At 40.9% G+C, this 19290-nt stretch overlaps 2 protein-coding genes across 3 annotated transcripts; one reads left to right on the top strand and one right to left on the bottom strand.

Annotated features, from left to right (window-relative positions):
- The first annotated feature begins 105 nt into the window (after positions 1 to 105).
- Positions 106 to 11712, top strand: bckdk (branched chain ketoacid dehydrogenase kinase). Its single transcript, XM_029520112.1, has 11 exons — positions 106 to 563; positions 2857 to 2925; positions 3044 to 3154; positions 5154 to 5201; positions 6194 to 6313; positions 6426 to 6524; positions 6836 to 6909; positions 7798 to 7926; positions 8717 to 8806; positions 8901 to 9056; positions 9778 to 11712. Exons 1-11 carry the CDS (start codon positions 318 to 320, stop codon positions 9920 to 9922), a joined length of 1287 nt encoding a protein of 428 aa, XP_029375972.1. The 5' UTR covers positions 106 to 317; the 3' UTR covers positions 9923 to 11712.
- A 2564-nt stretch (positions 11713 to 14276) lies between these two features.
- orai2 (ORAI calcium release-activated calcium modulator 2) lies at positions 14277 to 18477 on the bottom strand. Of its 2 annotated transcripts, none has more exons than XM_029519278.1 (3): positions 18189 to 18477; positions 16663 to 16898; positions 14277 to 16084 (listed from the first exon to the last, which is right to left on the bottom strand). In XM_029519278.1, the coding sequence occupies exons 2-3, from the start codon at positions 16891 to 16893 to the stop codon at positions 15533 to 15535; spliced, it is 783 nt and encodes a 260-aa protein (XP_029375138.1). In that variant the 5' UTR covers positions 16894 to 16898; positions 18189 to 18477; the 3' UTR covers positions 14277 to 15532. The 2 variants fall into 2 exon arrangements, with proteins under 2 accessions (XP_029375138.1, XP_029375137.1); XM_029519277.1 differs by having other exon boundaries at positions 18242 to 18477.
- Positions 18478 to 19290: the final 813 nt, after the last annotated feature.

Genomic DNA, 19290 nt, shown 5'->3' with positions numbered 1-19290 from the left:
CCTTGAAGCTGCAGTTCTCCAGCAGCTCCAGCTGCTCCGTGCAGGGCAGTACAGTTGAGGGTTCTGTGGGGGGGTTGGGGGTGTTCTGCTCCGCCTCTGGCTGACTGATTGGCTCGGCTGGCCTGTCGTAGCTGCAGCTCTTCCCTGGACTGGCCAATGCGCACAAAGCCCTTTCTGTAGAGTCTTTACTGTATTCAGATCCGATGCCTTTGTGCACCATTACGACCCTAATGGCCTCGTAGCAGCCGCAACCCCCGGTGCACGTATAGGACACACACGGACACACACACACAAGCAAACCCGGAGCTCGTCTCCACATGCGTCCTGGACTGGCCGGTGTAGCGGCGGAGATGCTGAGCGGGGTGACCAGCCGGGCCAGGCCGAGGCTTGGTAGCCTCTTCCTGGCCCCCGTTACCAAAACAGTATCGCCGATGTCAAGCACCGGGAGCCGCAGATTTCGGTCCACTTCCTCGATGCAGGGATTTTCGGAGCTGGCCAGGGAGAGGTCGAAGACGGTCACGTCGTTTTACAACCAGTCCACCATAGACGTTTCGGCAGAAAAGGTAAGGAGTCCAGACTTTATCCCGGTCCGGTCCGCCGGTCCGGCAGCTAGCCTTAGCATGACAGCAACGTTAGCCTTTAGCACCGTTGGTGCTGCATTCACGCCGATCTCTCCCTCATCGCCACGACGAACCCACGAAGCCAATTAAATGTAAATTAATTAATGTAAACGAATTAACCTCACCTTCCGTCTCCAGATACACCCGGCTCATGGCCGTGTTTACAAAAACTAAACAAGAACAAAACAAAGCAAAGTGCATGTCGCAACTTTTTCATTTTTCGTTTTATTATTATTCTTATTATTATTGTTATTGTTGTTATTATTAAACCCATTCTGTTCCCTCAAACCGCTATTCGACCGAGTTGCTCCCCGGGAAAGTGAACGCATCATCACGGCATTGCACGAGGACAAAATGTCTAGCTAGCTAGCTAGCTAGCAATCGCGAACAAACACAACACAAACACAATAATGGTGACAACTCCGGCAAGTTAGTGTTTATTTATTTATTTTTTTTATCCTCTTAGCTGAAGAAGACCTGTTACTTTGTAGTTACTTAAAAATAACGGCGAGTTTTAGTGGTGTTAAGTTACAGCGCCGGGGATTAATTTGAGGCAACCACAGTCCAGTTTTGGACGAGCTCGATGTTTTTCATTGTCCCTAAAATTTGTCGGTCAGTTTGTTGTAAATTATATATGTATTTTTAAGGAACAAAGAAGACCAAGTCCTTTATGTCTCCTGGCCGTCTGCCATATGAATCCCCCACACTCTAAGACAGTGTAAAATTAACATTAAATGCATAAAAATCGAATATAAATGTGCAGAGTTTGTATGTTTTTAAGGATTCATGTTGACAAACATGGATGCTTCTGCCATAACAAACTAACTCCTCCTTTTCTGTGTTAGGCTATAATTTCCAGATGTTTTTTTTCCCCCCTGAGGAAAGAAGCTGAATTTCTCAAGAATGTGACACACAGTTTCCCTTCTGGTGGTCATGAAGTAAAACTTTTTCCTTTTTTGTCAACACAGAATAACACCAGAGTTTCCTCACAGTGAAACGAGAAAGGCATGTGCCTTTAATATCTGACGTCTAACAAATAAAACGGAGCGACACTTTGGCACGTTTAATAAAGAATGAGCAGTGCTGGCTGCCAAAGGAGATTGCAGCCAGTGATTTTTTTTTTTTGCAGAAGATGCTTGAGAATGAATGCCGACATTTCTCATGACTGTATTAACTGGAAGCACAATCAGGTCACATTTTCTGCTCGCTCCTTGAGCGAATGTACATGCCGGTCCTGCACGGATACAAACTCTGCACTTTGACTAACAGCATAGCATAGCAGAGTAAACAGCCTAGTGGATTAATAGCTGTTTGACTTCAATGTAGGACTTGGGTCCTGTTTACTCTTGCTGTTGACACACTACCCCCCACCCCACCCAATGCGGTCTGATCTGGCCCATCGCAGTTCATTCTGCATGCAGATCCAGACTGCAGTTCTATTTAAGATCATACTACACTATAATTTGTCTAAATCTGCAGAGACATGATGTCACTGTGGTTATACCAACCACCGCCTTGTGCAGGTGTAACTCTTTTCTGAATCATTTGACCTAATTAGTTCCCTGAAACTCAGTGACTGCACAGAGATTCATCTTGTGTTGATTGGCACAGATTTGTCTTCCATAGTACATGACCATAAGAGTGTCTTGTTCTCTGCAGTTTTAAATTATGTGTTTGGTATAGTGATTTAAATTGGCATGATTGTTGTTTTTGGCAGAGCCTGAACATTTCAGCATTGTTGGAGGCAATATAATTGACAATAATTTGTTGGTTAAAATGACATCATTTGACATGAAAATGTACCATAAACATTTATGATATGAGCCTTTTGAATTTGGTTTGATAATTACTAATAATTACGTCTGTTTGAGTGAACCAGCACTGTACACACAATAGTAATATTGTGGCAGATATTTTATTAGATTAAATTTTAGTTGGAATGGCATTTTTGAATTTCATTTTCACAAAAAAATTACGCACATGCATTTTGTTTTTAAGCCTGGAGAATTGGACTAGTAGACTGCAGTACTTCTGCGACTTATGGTGCTAACAATATGCAACACTGCTATGTCACATTTTGCCTTTAGCCATAATTTAGCAGCTCATATGATTTGGATGTTGCACTTGGCCATATTGTAGTTTTAATTAAGGGTAGGGCAATAGTAGAAAGTCTTTTTGGAGCATACAGCTCTGACTACGAATGTGGGCTTGATTCTACATGTTGATGTCTCCATAGGCCTCTGTACGACTGACCCTAGCAACCTTGCTGTACTCTGGGAAGTCTCCGGATGGACACCACATACTGGTAAATATTAAAGCCACATTGAGAGAACTGACAAGTGGGCCTGTATTGAGAAGCTCTTTGATATCTGAGATTCCTCACTTGCTTTCTTCCCTGTGACTGTGTGTGTGTGTGGTCTCAGAGTAGTGCCAAGTACCTACACAAGGAGCTGCCAGTACGAATTGCTCATCGCATCAAGGGCTTCCGGAGTTTGCCCTTCATCATTGGTTGCAACCCCACCATTCTGCAAGTGGTAAGAACAGTTCTCACCCAGCATTGGCCCTGGCTACAGTGTGAAGGGCTATGTAATGCGAAGGGCCATTGGTCCTGCAGCAGATACTATAATAAGAAATTGACAACCGTCACACTACGCAGGGTAGGCTTGAATGAAAGGAGTGAAGAACCTTTGCACTGCTTTGGCTGTCGTTCCAGTTAGCTGCCTGTGACTCATTAGGTCATGCGGTAGCGACAGGGTTGGCAGTTCAATCTCCGGCTATTTCTCCTCTTGTCCTTGGGCAAGACATCAAATTCCAAAATGGCTCCTGATGGCAAGGCCTGCGTTATGCGTTGTGGCTCGTTGCCATCTGTATATGGGAAGAGTTGAGTGATTGAGAAATCATAGGGCATAGAAAAACGGCTGTTTAATGCTGACTCAAGGTAAAGGTTGCATTTAGAGGGAACAGGAGGGCAGCTGCTATTCAGGTGAGGATTTGTTGGTACCTGTTCATGAGAGTGAGCAATACAGATCAAACCTTCTCTCTCAACCTTCTAGGTGATGGTCCAAATTCATAGTATCTTGAATGGCACACATTTTCATAAGCACTGAACACACAGGAGTGCCTTTACCCAGTTGTGTAAATGACATATAATATACAATATGGGCTGGCAGCGTATGTTGCCTTTAGTAATTGGCGTTTAAAGCGTTGTAAACTTAGCATGCCAAGCAACAGACTGTAGAGTGGCACAGTCAGTTTCATGTTCTGGTTCACACGTGATCCATATTTTCTGGAACTGCACTAAAGTCATAAATTTCGACATCATAAGTATGTCTGTTAGTATGTTTTTATTACAAAACAGGTACTCATCTCTAGGGAATAAGTTTGAACTTAACACTTAACACACTGCATCGTGTAAGAATCAGCATGCTCTTGCTAATTCTTGCAACGAGTGAATTCGTCCAATTCAGCAGTTTAAAAAAAAAAAATGTTATTTAGTTTTGTGTTGTGTTGTTGTGTTGTCAAGTGTTGTTTCACTTGAACAAGTACAACTTGAGGACCGGACTTGTTTTAGAAATGTTTTTCTGCACATCCCAAATAATTTCTATTTTCACCGTTAGAAGGCCACTCCAGTACAAATGTTCCTATGTGAGCATGCAAGACACTGTTCTTGAAACGGCATATTGCTGTTGAGTTTTTCAAATACCATTTTGGATAAACAAAATCCCTCTAAACTTTCTTGGCCTCGCAAACTACCCATCTCAAAAACCTCAGCTAATTAAACCCACAATACAATTTGTTGTATTGTTGTGGCAAATTGTACAATTTGTACAATTATGAAATATGTGAAATGTAAGATAGTCGTTTGATTAGACTGAACACAGACCCAAGGAGGTAAGTGAAACCAGAGCCTGGATCAACGCAACATGTTCTTTGATTTTCAGTCAGTAGTTCCCATTTGTCTTTACGACCTTCATGTGGGAATGGTGCTCTAATTTGTCTCTCTCTCACTCGATGTTTTTCCAAGGAGTCTCTTCAAATCCAAACCTCTACCCGAGCATGTCTTGTTGCTGATGAACTTTCACCCAGATTCCTCCATTCCTTTCTGACATCACAGAGCTCTAGCGTACTGATTGCATAAAGCGTAAATGTATTTGAATGCTGCCAGTTGCAATGTAGGTCAGAGTGGTTTAACTCTATCTCACAGCTCTTTCATTGTGAAGACACAATGGTTGGAGCAGCTTTTGAGTGCTGTACAGATCGGGAAGCCTGATTTCGTCCAATAATATAAAAGCAAATGAGACTGAGGGACAAAGCTTTTTTTTGCTGGTTATTCAGCTTTGTTGGTAACAGAGAGAAATTTATCACATGAAACCATCTTTAAGTGCTTTGTAAATGGAAGCCACATATGAATTTGTCAGTTCTGCTGTGGGGGGGCTTAAGTCAGGGGCCAGTGATGGTGTGATGATTTCTGGTTTTTGGAGAATTACAGAGAATCAGCCTAACTTCAACTCTCTCACCTCTCCTTTCTTAAAGCATGAACTCTATATTAGAGCCTACCAAGTGCTGAGTGACTTCCCCCTGGTGAGTGTCCGACCTACACACACACACACACACACACACACTCAAACCCACATGGGGTCATATATACAAGTTCTTTGTTTTCTTTTTACAGAACAACTTTACTCTGGAGCATAAACAGGATGTGTGAACAGTGCATGATCTTGCATGCTGCAACTGTATTAGTTGACCTGTTCAGCACTGAGCAATGAAAACAGCCACTTAGTATTTTACTTTCTTTACTTAAAATTTTGATTAATTCTCAAAAATGTCTTGAATTAATTCAGAAATAGAACTGTATTTGCAGTGACAAGCTGGAAAATTTTCTGCAAGCTGAATTGTTTGTGTCAGAACTGTATACCTCAGTGTGCTAAACACTGCTGGCCCTGCTGCACATTAATAAATATTTGTGATATAAATAGTTTAATGGTAAAAAGGTTGTTAATTTAGCATTTTTGGCTGACAAAGATGATAGCTTGAAGGTTGTGTGTAGATTCAATTACAGGTTCAGTCCTCTTCAGTTATCTCTAAGTTGACTGTGACAGTGACAGCTCAGGTCTTCATGCATCATCTGTGTGAAGATGCAGGCAAAGAAAACAAAACTGTCCAGTTATTTTCAGGCATGTAAAAAGACAAATAATGACAGGCACTTTGGGCATGTTTTCTTCTGCAGCCTTCTCATTGTTCTCTGTCTGTTCATAATAGTTGGAAACAAGCTCAGATGTAGCTACAGTCAAGTGTGCTTGACTTAAACCTTTCTGAGATCTGTTGATATTGCATTTATTATACGCATCTGCAGATGTTTGTGGAAACTTCATGCACATTGGAAAATCACTTCACCAGCATTTTCCTCTTAACAGTTAAGAGGTGGCCTTTGCAAGTAAAAAGCAAATTATATAGATTTGAGAAGATAATCAAGATTATTGTCTTTGCTACTGCTAATAAAGAAGCAAGGAAAGACTGGATCATTACGATATTTGGTGGCTCTGATATGAACGGTGTGCTTTCATTGACAGATCAAAGATCAGGATGAGGATCGTCGCTTTTGTAAACTGGTGCACCAGCTGCTGGACGACCACAAGGACGTCGTCACCATGCTGGCACAGGGCTTCAGGGAGTGTCGCAGACATATCCAGGTAAAACATGAACCTCTACCACTCTCAGAAATTTAGTCGACTTCAATTACTTCTTTATTTTACCACTGCATCTGTTAAGCAAGATTTTTTTTCCCCTCCCCTTCTTTTACAGGATGAATCAATAATCCGCAACTTCCTGGATACAACACTTTGCTCTCGTCTGGGAATCCGAATGTTGGCCACGCACCATCTCGCTCTCCATGAAGATAATGTACATCTGAATGTTTCTGTGACTCAAATGATTTTTACGCCTTTGACTTGTGTTGTGATGGTTTATTTTCTGACCAGTTAACGGACTTAATGGGCTCTGAGCTAATGGTCAGAGCTTTTGGTAAACATTTTCCTCAAACAGGAGGAAATTGTGTTATTGTTAGGTTCCACTTTTGTGCAGTGTCGCCATGTTTGTGTTGACAGAGGAATAGCCTCTGCTATAAAGCAACAGTTAAATTCAATTATATTGAAAAAAATATTGTTTTTTCACTTTGATTCGGCTAAAATGTGAAATGTTTTGTTTTGTTTCAGCCTGATTTTGTCGGGATCATATGCAGACGTCTGTCTCCCAAAAAGATCATTGAGAAGTGGGTGGACTTTTCCAGGTGGGTGTTTCGGCCACACATCCTTGTTTGTTTATTTATCACCTTTAGATGACTTTTCTGCTTCTCGATGTTGACTCGGTGAAGCCAAAGTTCAACTGATAGACTTTCAGGAGTGTACAGCTTTTAGCACCTGCAGCTGTGACCAAGATATGCGCTATCATTCATGTTTACCTTACGTAATCTTATCAAATGACCTTTTAGGTGTCAATGACTTTTACTGAGTTCAAAAGTTCACGCAGAAAATCCCTGCTGTAAATCTGCAAATAATCAGTGAACAGCCTGGAAGTAATGGATTAATCTGCTGTCATGTTTTGGGTCAATGAGATTAACACTTAAAATGTTTAATTCTTATTACAATACATTTGAGATCAAATCTGGCAGCTAAGATTAATAAAATTTTGCTTTGTCCCTCAATTTTAAAATTTGCATTTTAGCTATGGCAGCACTGTGACTCACAATATTTGCTCGTCAGGCCACGACTTCCGTCCAAACTTAAAATATCTTAGCAGATATAAGGCTGCTTAGATTGCCAATATGTAATGTGTGAATAATGTCACAAATCACATTTAGTCTCTTCTATAATTTGCTGATCTCCCAGGTCAGATTATTAATTTGTGCAGGATTTAGTTTCATGATCAGATACCTGCTAAACTAAACTAAACTAACATTTTCATCAGCCTTAGCAATAGTTTGAGACAGGCATGTTTATCACTATGAACTAATCTCTGTGGTCTTAAAGTCACATCCATTAAGAAAGGAAGGACGGGCTAGTGATTAGACAAACATGGAGAACATCATACGTACCCCTAAAAGGGAAAGGGGATTCAAGTAAAACGTCCTGTGTGGCTCTTGTTCTATTCAGATTTCATATGTTTGTGTCCCCACCAGACGTCTGTCTGAGCACCAGTATGGTAACGCGCCCAGGGTGAGGATCAATGGACACGTGGCAGCTCGCTTCCCCTTCATCCCTCTGCCTCTCGATTACATCCTGCCTGAACTCCTCAAGAACGCCATGAGGTGACCCCACCAGCAATTATTCATTTCCACATTGACTCTAAATTCCTGTTGACTGAAGAGCAACCTGAAACCTCTCGGAATTCTTATCTTTGCTGACCTCTCGTGGTTTAAGGCACAGAGGACATGAGTGATGCTGGGCATGAGCAGGTTAAAGATCAAACTTCATTGAAACCTATTTTTAAAATATTTAAATATCAATATCAAGTGGTTTTCATATTTGTCACCAGGCTGAAAATTGTTACTAGGTCATTAAAAAAAAAGTGAAACTGAAATGACTTTGGTTGAAGTCCAGTGGTCACTTCAGGTGTGAAATGTGAGGCTACACATGCAGTCAGGACATTTCAGTTAAAGTTTAACTACAGTCAAAACAGGTACTGACACCTTTAGTCTGTGATGGCTCCAGGGCCGGTGTATTATGTTTCAATATTGTACCTTGTTAAATACAGATCCATGCTTTGAAACAAGGTATTTTGGGAGCTCCTCAAGAGGATCCTTTCAATTTTGGCAAAAGAGCTAACTTGGACTCATAGTGGTCAAAGCTCACAGCAATGTTTTTCACAAATGCTTTATATTTATATGACTCAATAAAATTTGACATGGATGTAATACTAAAACATTGTTCACATGGATGCTGGTAGTCTTTGAAGAATTGAGTGTTTATTCACCAGGGTTGGTCTGCAATTGTGACTGATTACAGTCAACTATATAAATACAATCTAGATCAAATATCTATGCTTTTTTTGTTTTTAGATGAGTTCTCTCCATGACCTCCATGTATTTGTCTCTTCAGAGCCACCATGGAAAGCCATCTGGACACCCCATACAATGTGCCTGACGTTGTTGTCACCATTGCCAATAATGACACAGATTTTGTCATCAGGTAAATATTTGGGGTTGTTTCAATAGAGCAGCTTGGAAGTCAAATAAAAGGATGTTACGGTGGTGCTGAGCTTAGAGCTTCTTTTTCTCTGTAGGATTTCAGACCGGGGTGGCGGCATACCTCACAAAATCATAGACAAGGTGATGGACTACCATTTCAGCACGGCTGAGGAGAGCGCACAGGATCCGCGCATGAGCAACTTCTTCAACAACATTACCAACAGCGGAAACCAGTCCAGCCCTATGCACGGGTAAGACTGTGGAAATGTCTTTATTTCTGCTCTTGGCCTACTTTGAGTTAAGTGCGTTTTGTGAAATTGTTGCCTTAGTGTTTGAAATAACACTACAATCTGATTTAAGTTTTTTAGTTCTGTAAATTTCAAGTGTTTCATTATGACTTCAACACAATATAGATGAAAGAATAAACCTAAGAAAGTAATTATGAATCGGCAGTTTTTAACTCAGTGAAAGAACTTGTTAGGCGGTGCACTTCACCACCCAGTGAATTCTGATCAGCAGTTTATGCCAGTGTGCTCTGAAGCTTTTTTATAGACATGTATTGAAACATCACCTTTCCTTTGTCGCTTATTTCTACAGAAATAAGTCAGAATAAAGACTTCATTAAGTTGCCTGCATTTTTAATCATGAATCATCTGTTGTGATTTTGGTTATATGCCAAATAAATAATTAAATAAATAAATAAAATCAAGGTCAGGTAAAGTAGCTGCACACTTTGGCTTCCCTCTGGTTGTAATGCCTACTGCTGGCATCTTGGCGATGGATCCCATGACCACCCATATTTACCAGCAGGTGATATTTCAGTCCTGCACACTGCTCTGTCACCTCTTTATTTCCACTTGTGTCATTGTTTTGCTGACAAAAGATTGCATCCAGCCAGGCGTGAAGCAATCAGCGGTACAACACAGATATGACGTGGTTTTCCTCACTGTCTGTGTCTGTTCGGTCCTGCAGGTTTGGCTTCGGTTTGCCCACGTCTCGGGCCTACGCTGAATACCTGGGCGGTTCTCTGTCCATACAGTCTATGCAGGGCATTGGCACAGATGTCTACCTGCGTCTGCGCCACATTGATGGCAAAGGAGAGAGCTTCAGAGTTTAAAACCACCTCATGTAGGAGTGCAGAGTGTTTTCTTTTCCCTCCAGGAAGGCAAGCATGGACTGCAAGACTTTGTTTCAGTATGTTGTCAGAAAGCTCCTCATTTTACCAACCCACTATTTGTTTCTTTTTGTTTTGACTTAGACATGTTATAAGCTATGTTAGCTGTCAATTTCATAATTTCAATTGTTTTCTGATGTGTTGAGTACCCTGTGGCTTGTTTTCTAGAAGTGTTGAGGAAGGAGTATGAATTTTTGAATGTTTAGTATAATGGGACAAACTGTGCATGGTAGAGAAAAATGATGTTAATGAGAGGAAGGAAAAGAGCTTCAGTTTTAAAGAAGTTCACACTTGCATAGTTGCAAAATAGGTGCAGATTTTTTGATGGACATGTTTAAAAAAAAAAAAAACTAAAAAAAAAACAACTAAACTTCTGAAACACTCCAGCAACCCCGTTAAAATCTAATTAAGGTGGACAACCTTATGATCAGTTAAAACTTAGTTTGATTTAATAGATCCTTTTCGTATGTTATCAGTTGTTTGATTCATGGTCTAACATTGCCAAGGGAAGATAGCGCATGTTAGCAGCAATACAAAAGATTGACTTTGATACCCGCATATTGAAGGCCGACCTGTGCTACAAACCTCAGCTTTTAACAATTTCTATGAAACTTCATCTTGAGTTCAGCTAAAAGTAAAAGAAACTGCCAAAACACTGAATGGATATTGACAGTCCTCCTTGATCTGTTTGGAGAACACACAGCGAGACAAGCAAGACTTCACTCAACAGTATATTTGCGTGGCTTTCAGGCAAAGGAAGTCACCCCGAGATATTCAGTTGCCTTACTGCTCGCTGACTCTTTTAATGTACTCTTTTTCTTTTTGTTGCCTTTGTCAGATGTACATGTCAGTTTCTGTTTTTGCACAATGAGTAGATTTCCTGTTGTAACATTCAGCAATTTGCACCAATCATAGCTGTTTTTGATTTTATTGTATCAACTTTCAGAGAGACAATATACCAGAAAAGTGTTACCTAATATTGTCTTCTTTTTTATGCTCTATTTGATTTCAGATAATAGTTTAGAATGTGCCAGTCATATTCTTTACTGTCTTTTTTTTTTTTTCTCCTCGAAACAAGTTTTTCAGGTTGGTACAGCAACAGCTGTGAGAGTACAGATCAGCTAAGGTTACACATCTTTTGGTCCATAATCACCAGATCACAGGTGGATGATAATGTAAACAAATTTACACATCTGTTTTTACTTTGGGATGCATTTCTCCCTCTTTAGACAAGTCTATGTCCCTAACAAGTTGTCTTTTCTAAACTTATAGGTGTTCATCTCAGGACAAAAGTATTTGTACATGTTTTAAATGTCCAATCTGGAAGATGAAGTGCAAATAACCTTTCTCCTCCTCCTCCTCCCAGGAAGTTAATAGCTACCTTGGCCAGTTAGTCAATACAAATCAGCGTTGTCAGCATAAAAGATAGGTGTACCAAATTTCATTGTGCTGTGGTTATGATGACAAAGTTCATTCAAACCAAGTAGTGCAGTAAAGATCCAAATCAAATTGTCCCCTTAAGCACTCATTTGTTCAACATTCCCATACTGGCACTAACATTTACACTTTCTTTGTATCTCTTTTGCAGGAATTTGTTTTTATATTAGTGCATACTGTCGTCAGAATGATTTTATCTGAAAGATGAGTGGAAATCTTCAGCCCTTATATAACAAGACAGGAAATCTATGGAGAAAAAAAGAATCTCTTTAAAAAAAAACAACAAAAAAAAAAAACATCAGAACTCTGTATTCACATTCACAGCAAGTCTTTTGTATGGATTCTCATTTTTGATGCATAGCTGGTTAAATCATTTGCCTGGAGTTGTGCTTTTGTTGTTTTAGAATCACAACAGGGGGAATGAGGCAGCTTTCCTGTGCCCCCCCCCTCCGAGTTCACAATCTAGATGTCTCATGAGAATAAGTTGAGAATGAGAATACAAGTGTGTTGGTCATTTTGGCTGCAGTAATCTGGGAGAGGCTCATATTTACTTTGACGTGCTGTGAAAAGAAATATGTGTATAATGCACATACCCAAGGTGACAGAAGACGGTCTGGGTTATCGTAACCTGTGTTCTTTCTGAGGCTGCACAAATGAATCAGTGTGGTTTATTGTAGTTTTGAAGGTTAGTTAAATGCAGTTTACGCATGTGAAAGGGGGGGCGGTGTTAGCACTACATGTCTTTTGTTGTTTTTGACAGCCCATCTGTTATTCTGAGATTTGTTTTTTTTTTTATTCTTCATGAATGTTTCAGCTCAAATATATGATGTGGACTGTAAATCTTTGATTTGGCTGCTGGCGTGTGTGAAGCATAAACGTGTGAACTGTCTGCTCTCTTGTGGCCTGAAAAGGAAAGTGCGGATGGAAAAAAAAATCTTGCTTCTAGTATTAAGAGCAGAGGAAGAGGATATTCAAAGCTTTATTTCTATTTACCAATTTTTTAGGTTTGTAATATTTGCAAAATCAACAACAACAAAAAAATCATTTCAACATCATCTCCAGTACGAAGCCAAATATTGAAGTCATGTTACTGATGTTGCTGCAGTGAAGTGTTTTGTGTGTTAGACTGAAGTTATCTTCTCCCACGTTTTCTGTTTTGTTGAGGCCTTTTTAGATATTAAATCTGATTTGTTAGGATCTTCTTTTTCTTTTTTTTTTATTTAAGTGTGATCATTTAAAAAGAGTTTACAAGAAGGATAAAGAAATGCTTGAACAGTTGAATCATCAGCATTAGGCTGTTCAACAGGGCTGGCATAGATGGCTGGAGAAATGCGGTCTGCCTACATAATTTTGTGTTTACGCCCAGCTTGATGTGGAAGAACTGAACTGCTCTGCACAGAGCCGTGACCTCTAGCCAGCCGGAAACCTTTGGGATTAACTGGAATGTCGGCTGGGACTCTGTGTCTTTAAAACTGGATCAGATAAGTTGCATTTCATTTCCAATAGCGGCAGTATTTCTCAGCCTTGTCTGAGCATCCACAATGTTCTTTTACAGAGAAATGTCAAATGGTTTACATTTTCTTTTGTCTTTTAAGGGAGGCAAAGCAAATCTGTATCTATCTGGAGGACAGTCAGTCTTTACCTGAGAGACTTCACAGCTGAGCAGATAGCCCTGGGACATCCAGACTGTCGGGGGAGCAGACGGACTCGTTCCACAGGAGATCTCCACAACAGCAAGCTATTGTCAGGCTAAAGTAATGTAGGTTACGCGCACACAACATAGATTTTGGCTCGCTCTCTAAAACAACAAACAGTTAAAAAATTACTCAAATAAAAAAGAAGGGGCCTCAGTAAGACCTGTAATATGTAATTGGTAGAAAAATAGTAAAATCTGCAGTGGGACCAATATAAAAGGGTGGAGATGATGCGTAAATAATGTTGTTGGGGTCAAAGTGACCTCAGCCATCAGCTCAGCCCCCAGAGTCAAGAGTTTTGTTTTTCTTATAACACTTGAAGCTGTCAAATCCAAAAAGCTTTTAAGCTCTGAGGAGGAAAAGCAGTTGAAGAGCTGAATTTCACAGTCAGACCATGAATGTTTCTGAGTACTCTTCTCTGAAGCGTTTCTGTGTCATTGAGCGGTCGTAGGTCTTTCATGCAAAAAAAGTAATTTCACACTCTAATTGTAAAACAATATTGATTGATCCTTTTAAGGAATCCACTACCAAGTTTCATGTAAATCTATCCAACAGCTGTCATGACTTTTCACCCGTAACCAAATATTAAAGTCCTCGTGGTACTTGGGGGACAGTCAGGGGATCATCTGTATCAGGATTCATTCTCTGGGGAATACAAATGTTTGTAAAAAATGTTGACCCTAACCCAAACCCTTGTCCTGTGGTGGAAAGACATTGGTCAGTATATTTTTTTATTCTTAAGTTCTATGTCCTTATTTTTCTCTCGTTCTGCAGCTTTCTGCTGGTAGTCGGTGATGATCAATAATCTCCGTGTGTCCGGCAGAATATCTGGAGTTCAGTTAATGATGATGGCATCATAAGTATCCAATTTGACGCATTATCTTAAAATAATGACAGAATATGTGTGTTGGACTGGCTGAGTAGTTAGTGACACAAGACTCAATGAGAACTTTACTATATTTTTATTTCTGAAGTCTGTCTGCAGGCTGTTGCCTTCATACCCTCAGTAGTATCAGTCGGATAAGCACACATCCACAAACATGAAGCAAAGCGAGGCAACCCCAGTAGTTGTTCACTGTAAAACTAAACTACAAGTGCACTTTTGTCTCTTCTGACAAATAAGAAAGAAAGAAACTGAGCAAGACTTTGGTCAGTCATCTTATTTGGAATGTGACAACATGTTGGTACATTTCTTTAATACAGTAACAGACTCTGACCTCATTCAAACCAACTGTTTTGTTGTTTTTTTTTTTAAGTTAAACTGGACTTATTCTCTTCAGCCTGCATTACAACCATTACATAAAAAAAATCTGTATTATGACCTCTAGCAAAACAGTAGCTCATAAAAAGGCAATAATCTTGTAAGGCAGAGCCATATTTGGACAGTAACATATTCATATTCAAGCACTTTAAGCAGCATCCGTATGTAGAATTGACTGGTTTGACACCTTTCACACAGGATCTGTGGTCTTCATAAAAGGCAATGAAAGCTATTTAACAGAAGAAAATGGCAAAACATTTCAGGCATTTGTGATATTTTGGACCTAAAAACACAGTAACACCAACCTATCTCCTTACTGACAAAGTTACAGACCTTTTTAAGACTTCAACAGTTTTCCAGCTCTAGCGGTCACTTCTTTGTCATCAGTCACAATAGAGTGAAATAGCACAGAGCTGGGATTTATGCTTAGAAGTTAAACCAAGTTCAGCTTTATATAAAACGTAAATCAGACTGAGGTGCAGCTGCTCACGCATCCATGCAAATAAGTTTAAGGGAGATGGTAAGCATTTCTACTTTTTACATTTGTGTTTGTAAACGGGGAAAACAGGATCAGTTTTGACACTGGAATTTGAAATTTTTAAGACTTACTTTGGCACTCCCTATTTGTCATGAGATGCTGAAGGTCCAGACTGATCTTTGGCTGAGCACAAAGAGAAAAATAATGAAACGACCCTGGGTCTAAATCATTTCTACAAGGCTGTTTGCCAATAAGAAGCAAGGCTCAATATCAATAAGAGATTCATCGAAACTGCAGGGAGTCCAGGTTGATGTGGAACCTGATCTAAAATGGACCCACTATCTGCATACACAAAAAAACCCTAACACAAGAAGATGGTTCATAGAACATAATAGCCCTTTTTTTCTGTAAACCTTTTTACATTATTCTTGACCAACACAAATTTCAGGTCTAAAATGCAGAGAACCTCACGGCACAAATCAAACGACACAGCTTTGACTTATTAGAATAAATTAGGGTTCTGGCCTGCTGCAGCCATTTTACTACAACCCGAGCAGCTTTGAAGCTCACTGCCTGAGTCCAGACAAGGCAATAACAATGACTGGAACAAGTGGTGTAAAAGTGAAAGGGCTTGATAAAAATATAGGACACAAGGGGAAGTTATTAAAGCTGCCGTCACGTGATCACACAGTCTGGAGGCCTCGCTCGTGGCCGTCCAGCTGGACCTTTATCTTGTGCAGCTCCTCGATCTCCTGGTGGTGGCGCTCTGTCTTGTGACGTACCAGAGACCGATAGAAGTGTATGGTGAACACGACAAAAATAACCCCCACTGGGACCATGATGATGGTGGAGGCCAGCGCAGCCTGCCAGCCGCTGTTGGTCGTCACGGTTGGGGACGGTGTGGTGGTGCAGGTGGTTTTCTTTTTCGAGTCTATAGGCAGGAACTTCATCCAGCAAAGGAGCACCACTTCTGCTAAAAACAGCAGGATGCCCAGGGCTGTGGAGAAGCCCCAGGCCAGCTCGATGTAATGGTGCATGCGCTCGTGGGGCGATTCGCTGACGGAGTTTAGGTTGTGGATGTTGCTGACGGCCTCCACGTTGGGCAGGATGCAGGTGCTGATCAGCAGGGCAAAGAGGTGCACCGCCACCAGAACGGTGGTGCACACGCTGAAGGCAATGAGGAGTTCACGAGGGTAACTGTACTGCATCTCCAGCTGTACCTCCACCATAGCCACCTATAAGAAACAGGAATACGTAGAACCATGTCACTATGTACATCCATGTGCACTTCACAACAAGTCAATCAAATTGGGATAAACAGATCTAGCACTTGACAATTAAGTGATTATAAAAATTATTAAACCATTGAGAGAAAAGGCGCCACGTTAAACTGCATTTATGATGCTCAGTGGAATATATTCTGGATTATAAAACTGATCATCATGTGGTTTAAATTCAGTTTTTGTACATATAAATTAATTTCATGTAGAAATAAAACCCAAGCATTTCTATACACCTTCATCACATTAAGTCAGGATCGGGGGCAATTGAGGAATGTAATTATGACTAAGGTTAATAAAAAATGGCATTTGCAGGATAAATGATTGAAACTTAAATTCTGCAGACCAGACAAATAAGTCTAACAAACATCCTGTTCATATGTGGATCATCAATTGCGTTGTGTGACCTACTTTTCATCGACCGCCAAGATTTGACAGGAAACGAAGCCCACTGGCTGCGTAAGAAACATGAACTAGGTCCTTTAAGAGACAATGTTACACTGAAGCTGCTCAAAAAAGGGAACATGACTGACCATCGCGAAGCCAGACAGCAGAGCAGAAGTTCTACTGGAGGCTTTGAGCTTGGCCCGGCTCAGGTAGAGCTTCCTCCATGACAAGGCCTGCACAGAGTGGTGGTTGGAGCTGACCAGTTCCAGGTAGCTGCGACGCACCCAGTCTCTGTAGTCCATCCCGCCAGCATCCGGAGCCCGCTCTGAGACCCCCGGAGCTGGGGAGCCCATGGGCGCATTCAGCTCACTGCTCATGGCACCTAGGGAGGATTAAGATGACAGCGTCACGACTGGGTTCATGCTCAAAGGGGGCAGAGGAAATTCTGACAGGCCATAAACCATAAAAGGCTAATTTCTCAGTGACAAAACCCTTTCAGACATCAGCCTTGGTGCTGTATTTTTAAAGTGAAAATTTCATTAGTTACACATTTCTGAGAAACAAACAACATAAGTTTCAGCTAAACTCTGTAAGGTAACACATGGGTTGCAGCAGCACGAGCTAAAAATGAACAGATTAAATGTTAAAGTTATGTAATGCATTAATCATATAATTTAATCATAGTTTCTCATGAGCAAAAGAAAATAAGCCAGTTTCTGATGATCATTCACCAAAAACGATGATGTCTCATGGGGATGGGGGAAAAAAAAAAAAAAAAACATACAGCATGCCAGCAATTTAAACAAAAGTCCTAATAATCTATATCTGCTTGTGCAGATCGTGTCTCATCTGAATGAGGCCACATTATTTACATGATCTAATATTTGTTTCCATCGGAACAAGTACACATAGTATGTAGCATAAGAATTTTCCACTTTCTGCCCCAGAAGGGACATTCAATAAATACACACAACCCAGTTGGGAAACTCTACAAATACAATTTAACAATTCAGTGAAATCACGGTCAATGTTTATCAATCCTCACGTTATGTCCACAACTAAATTGTGAGGGTATAAAGCAAAATGTTGTTTATAGAGACCCTAAAGCTTTATTGTGTTATAAATTCACTCTAAATTAATATAACTCAAAGGGGAGCTTTCCCCACAGAGGTTATGACTTTAATTATTAGCCCAGAACATGTTTTTGCCCCCCCCTGTTGTTATATAATGCTTATTTAAATATATCAGCAGGTTTTCTTTGATAAAGGCAGTGCAGAAACTTTCCATCTCAGCCTGCATCCTGTCGGTTTATTTCTACAGAGTTGTGCAGAGTGCCCCCCCCCCCTCCCCCCTCCCCCTCCTTCATGCAGCTCAGCTGATAGATGCATCTTTGGGACTCATGTATATTTAGAACATGTTAACTTGGCAAGATCTGTTTACCGGCTTTGGCCGACGGAAAGCTAACCATACCCCCCCCCCCCCCCCCCCGGTTTGACTACGATGGCTGACACCGACGATCCCGGTTGACGAAACCGATCAGTCCGATCAGGACTCAAAATATCCCCGCCAACAGCTGCGGCTAGCTAACGGAGCTAACTGTGCTAACCGAACAGGGTGACGGTCTGCGACGAGCTGCGGGACTCGGTGTTTAGTTTAGTTTTATAAAGCTCACCTGCCGGATGAAGTTCCTCTAAAGTCACTGAGATAAGCTGCCCCCCTCCTTACCCGGAGAAGATCCTCTCTCCAGCCAGCTTGGTGTGACACAGACTCACTGCCGGCGGAACGCCGCGTGTTTTAGTTGGACCTACTTCCGGTCTGCGGCTCCGCTCCGGTACCGGACCCGAGGTCTGGATCAGCTGGATCGACCGGCAACGAAGTCTGCATCAACCGGACCCCCCTTCAAACATGCACCCGAGCTGGTAGGGATTAAACCCGGCGGTCCCTGTTCGGTTTCGTTTAAGGCAGAGATTCGCGGAAAGACGAGCTTCCGGCTGGGCGTGTTGCCTTCAAAATAAAAGCCTGGAAAGCTTCGCCTATGCAGAGTTCAGATTTTTTTTTTTATTCGGTTTCGAAAACTGGATATTTGATATTCCTTTGAAAAAAAGATGTAATGAGACTTTCACTGGCTGCACAGCTGAGGTCTGACTGTGCAGAAGTCAATTTTCAACACTGCAACATGCTCACTATTATTTATTTTTCCCTACATTTTGTTTCAATTTAGAGGAAAAAAGACAAGAATGCACGAGAGCCTGGCTGCCATGTGATACACAACGAGGGTAAAGAATAATGATTTATTATTATGACTGTAGAAATAAAGTTGCATGTAAACACGGACGTGGACACCGTGTCCAAACCTGCATTTTATCTAACGACCATCAGGTGGCGTTATATACATACATATAGAAATAAATCAAAGAAAATCACCCCAATTCTCATTGATTTACTATCTGAGTTAATTTAAAGTCTTAGCTGCTATTTCCAAGTTGCTTTTTCCATACAATACGGATGATGATGATTCCTTTAATTTATGTCCATGTCACTCTCAGACATGTCTCAGTTAAGGCATCCATTGCTTCTGTCACTGGATGCCTTAGCTGTGTGATTCTCTGGAGATTATGTGCAGGAGGTTTAATCAAGTTAAACTGCAGCTCCCACATGTTAAAATGGACTTTTCAGGCAACAACGGAGGTGACAATGAGGAATATAAATGTTAAGTTTTAGATTTGCAACCTAGGCCACAGACCTCATTATAATGGCAGCCAATGATAAAAGAG

This window comes from Echeneis naucrates, chromosome 14 (genome assembly GCF_900963305.1).
Source record: "Echeneis naucrates chromosome 14, fEcheNa1.1, whole genome shotgun sequence".
In the NCBI taxonomy this organism is placed as follows: domain Eukaryota; kingdom Metazoa; phylum Chordata; class Actinopteri; order Carangiformes; family Echeneidae; genus Echeneis; species Echeneis naucrates.
Note: the sequence above shows the minus strand (reverse complement) of the source record. Positions and strands in the feature narration are given on the sequence as shown.

What these genes read in the sequence shown, in the direction of transcription:
- orai2 (XM_029519278.1), bottom strand. Translation starts at nt 16,893, where the DNA reads ATGAGCAGTGAGCTGAATGCGCCCATGGGCTCCCCAGCTCCGGGGGTC. An exon ending in TGCTGTCTGGCTTCGCGATG is followed by an intron (nt 16,085 to 16,662) that starts GTCAGTCATGTT and finishes TGTTTCTTATAG; the next exon opens with GTGGCTATGGTGGAGGTACA.
- bckdk (XM_029520112.1), top strand. Translation starts at nt 318, where the DNA reads ATGCGTCCTGGACTGGCCGGTGTAGCGGCGGAGATGCTGAGCGGGGTG. An exon ending in TGCTGAGTGACTTCCCCCTG is followed by an intron (nt 5,202 to 6,193) that starts GTGAGTGTCCGA and finishes TTTCATTGACAG; the next exon opens with ATCAAAGATCAGGATGAGGA. An exon ending in AGTGTCGCAGACATATCCAG is followed by an intron (nt 6,314 to 6,425) that starts GTAAAACATGAA and finishes CTTCTTTTACAG; the next exon opens with GATGAATCAATAATCCGCAA.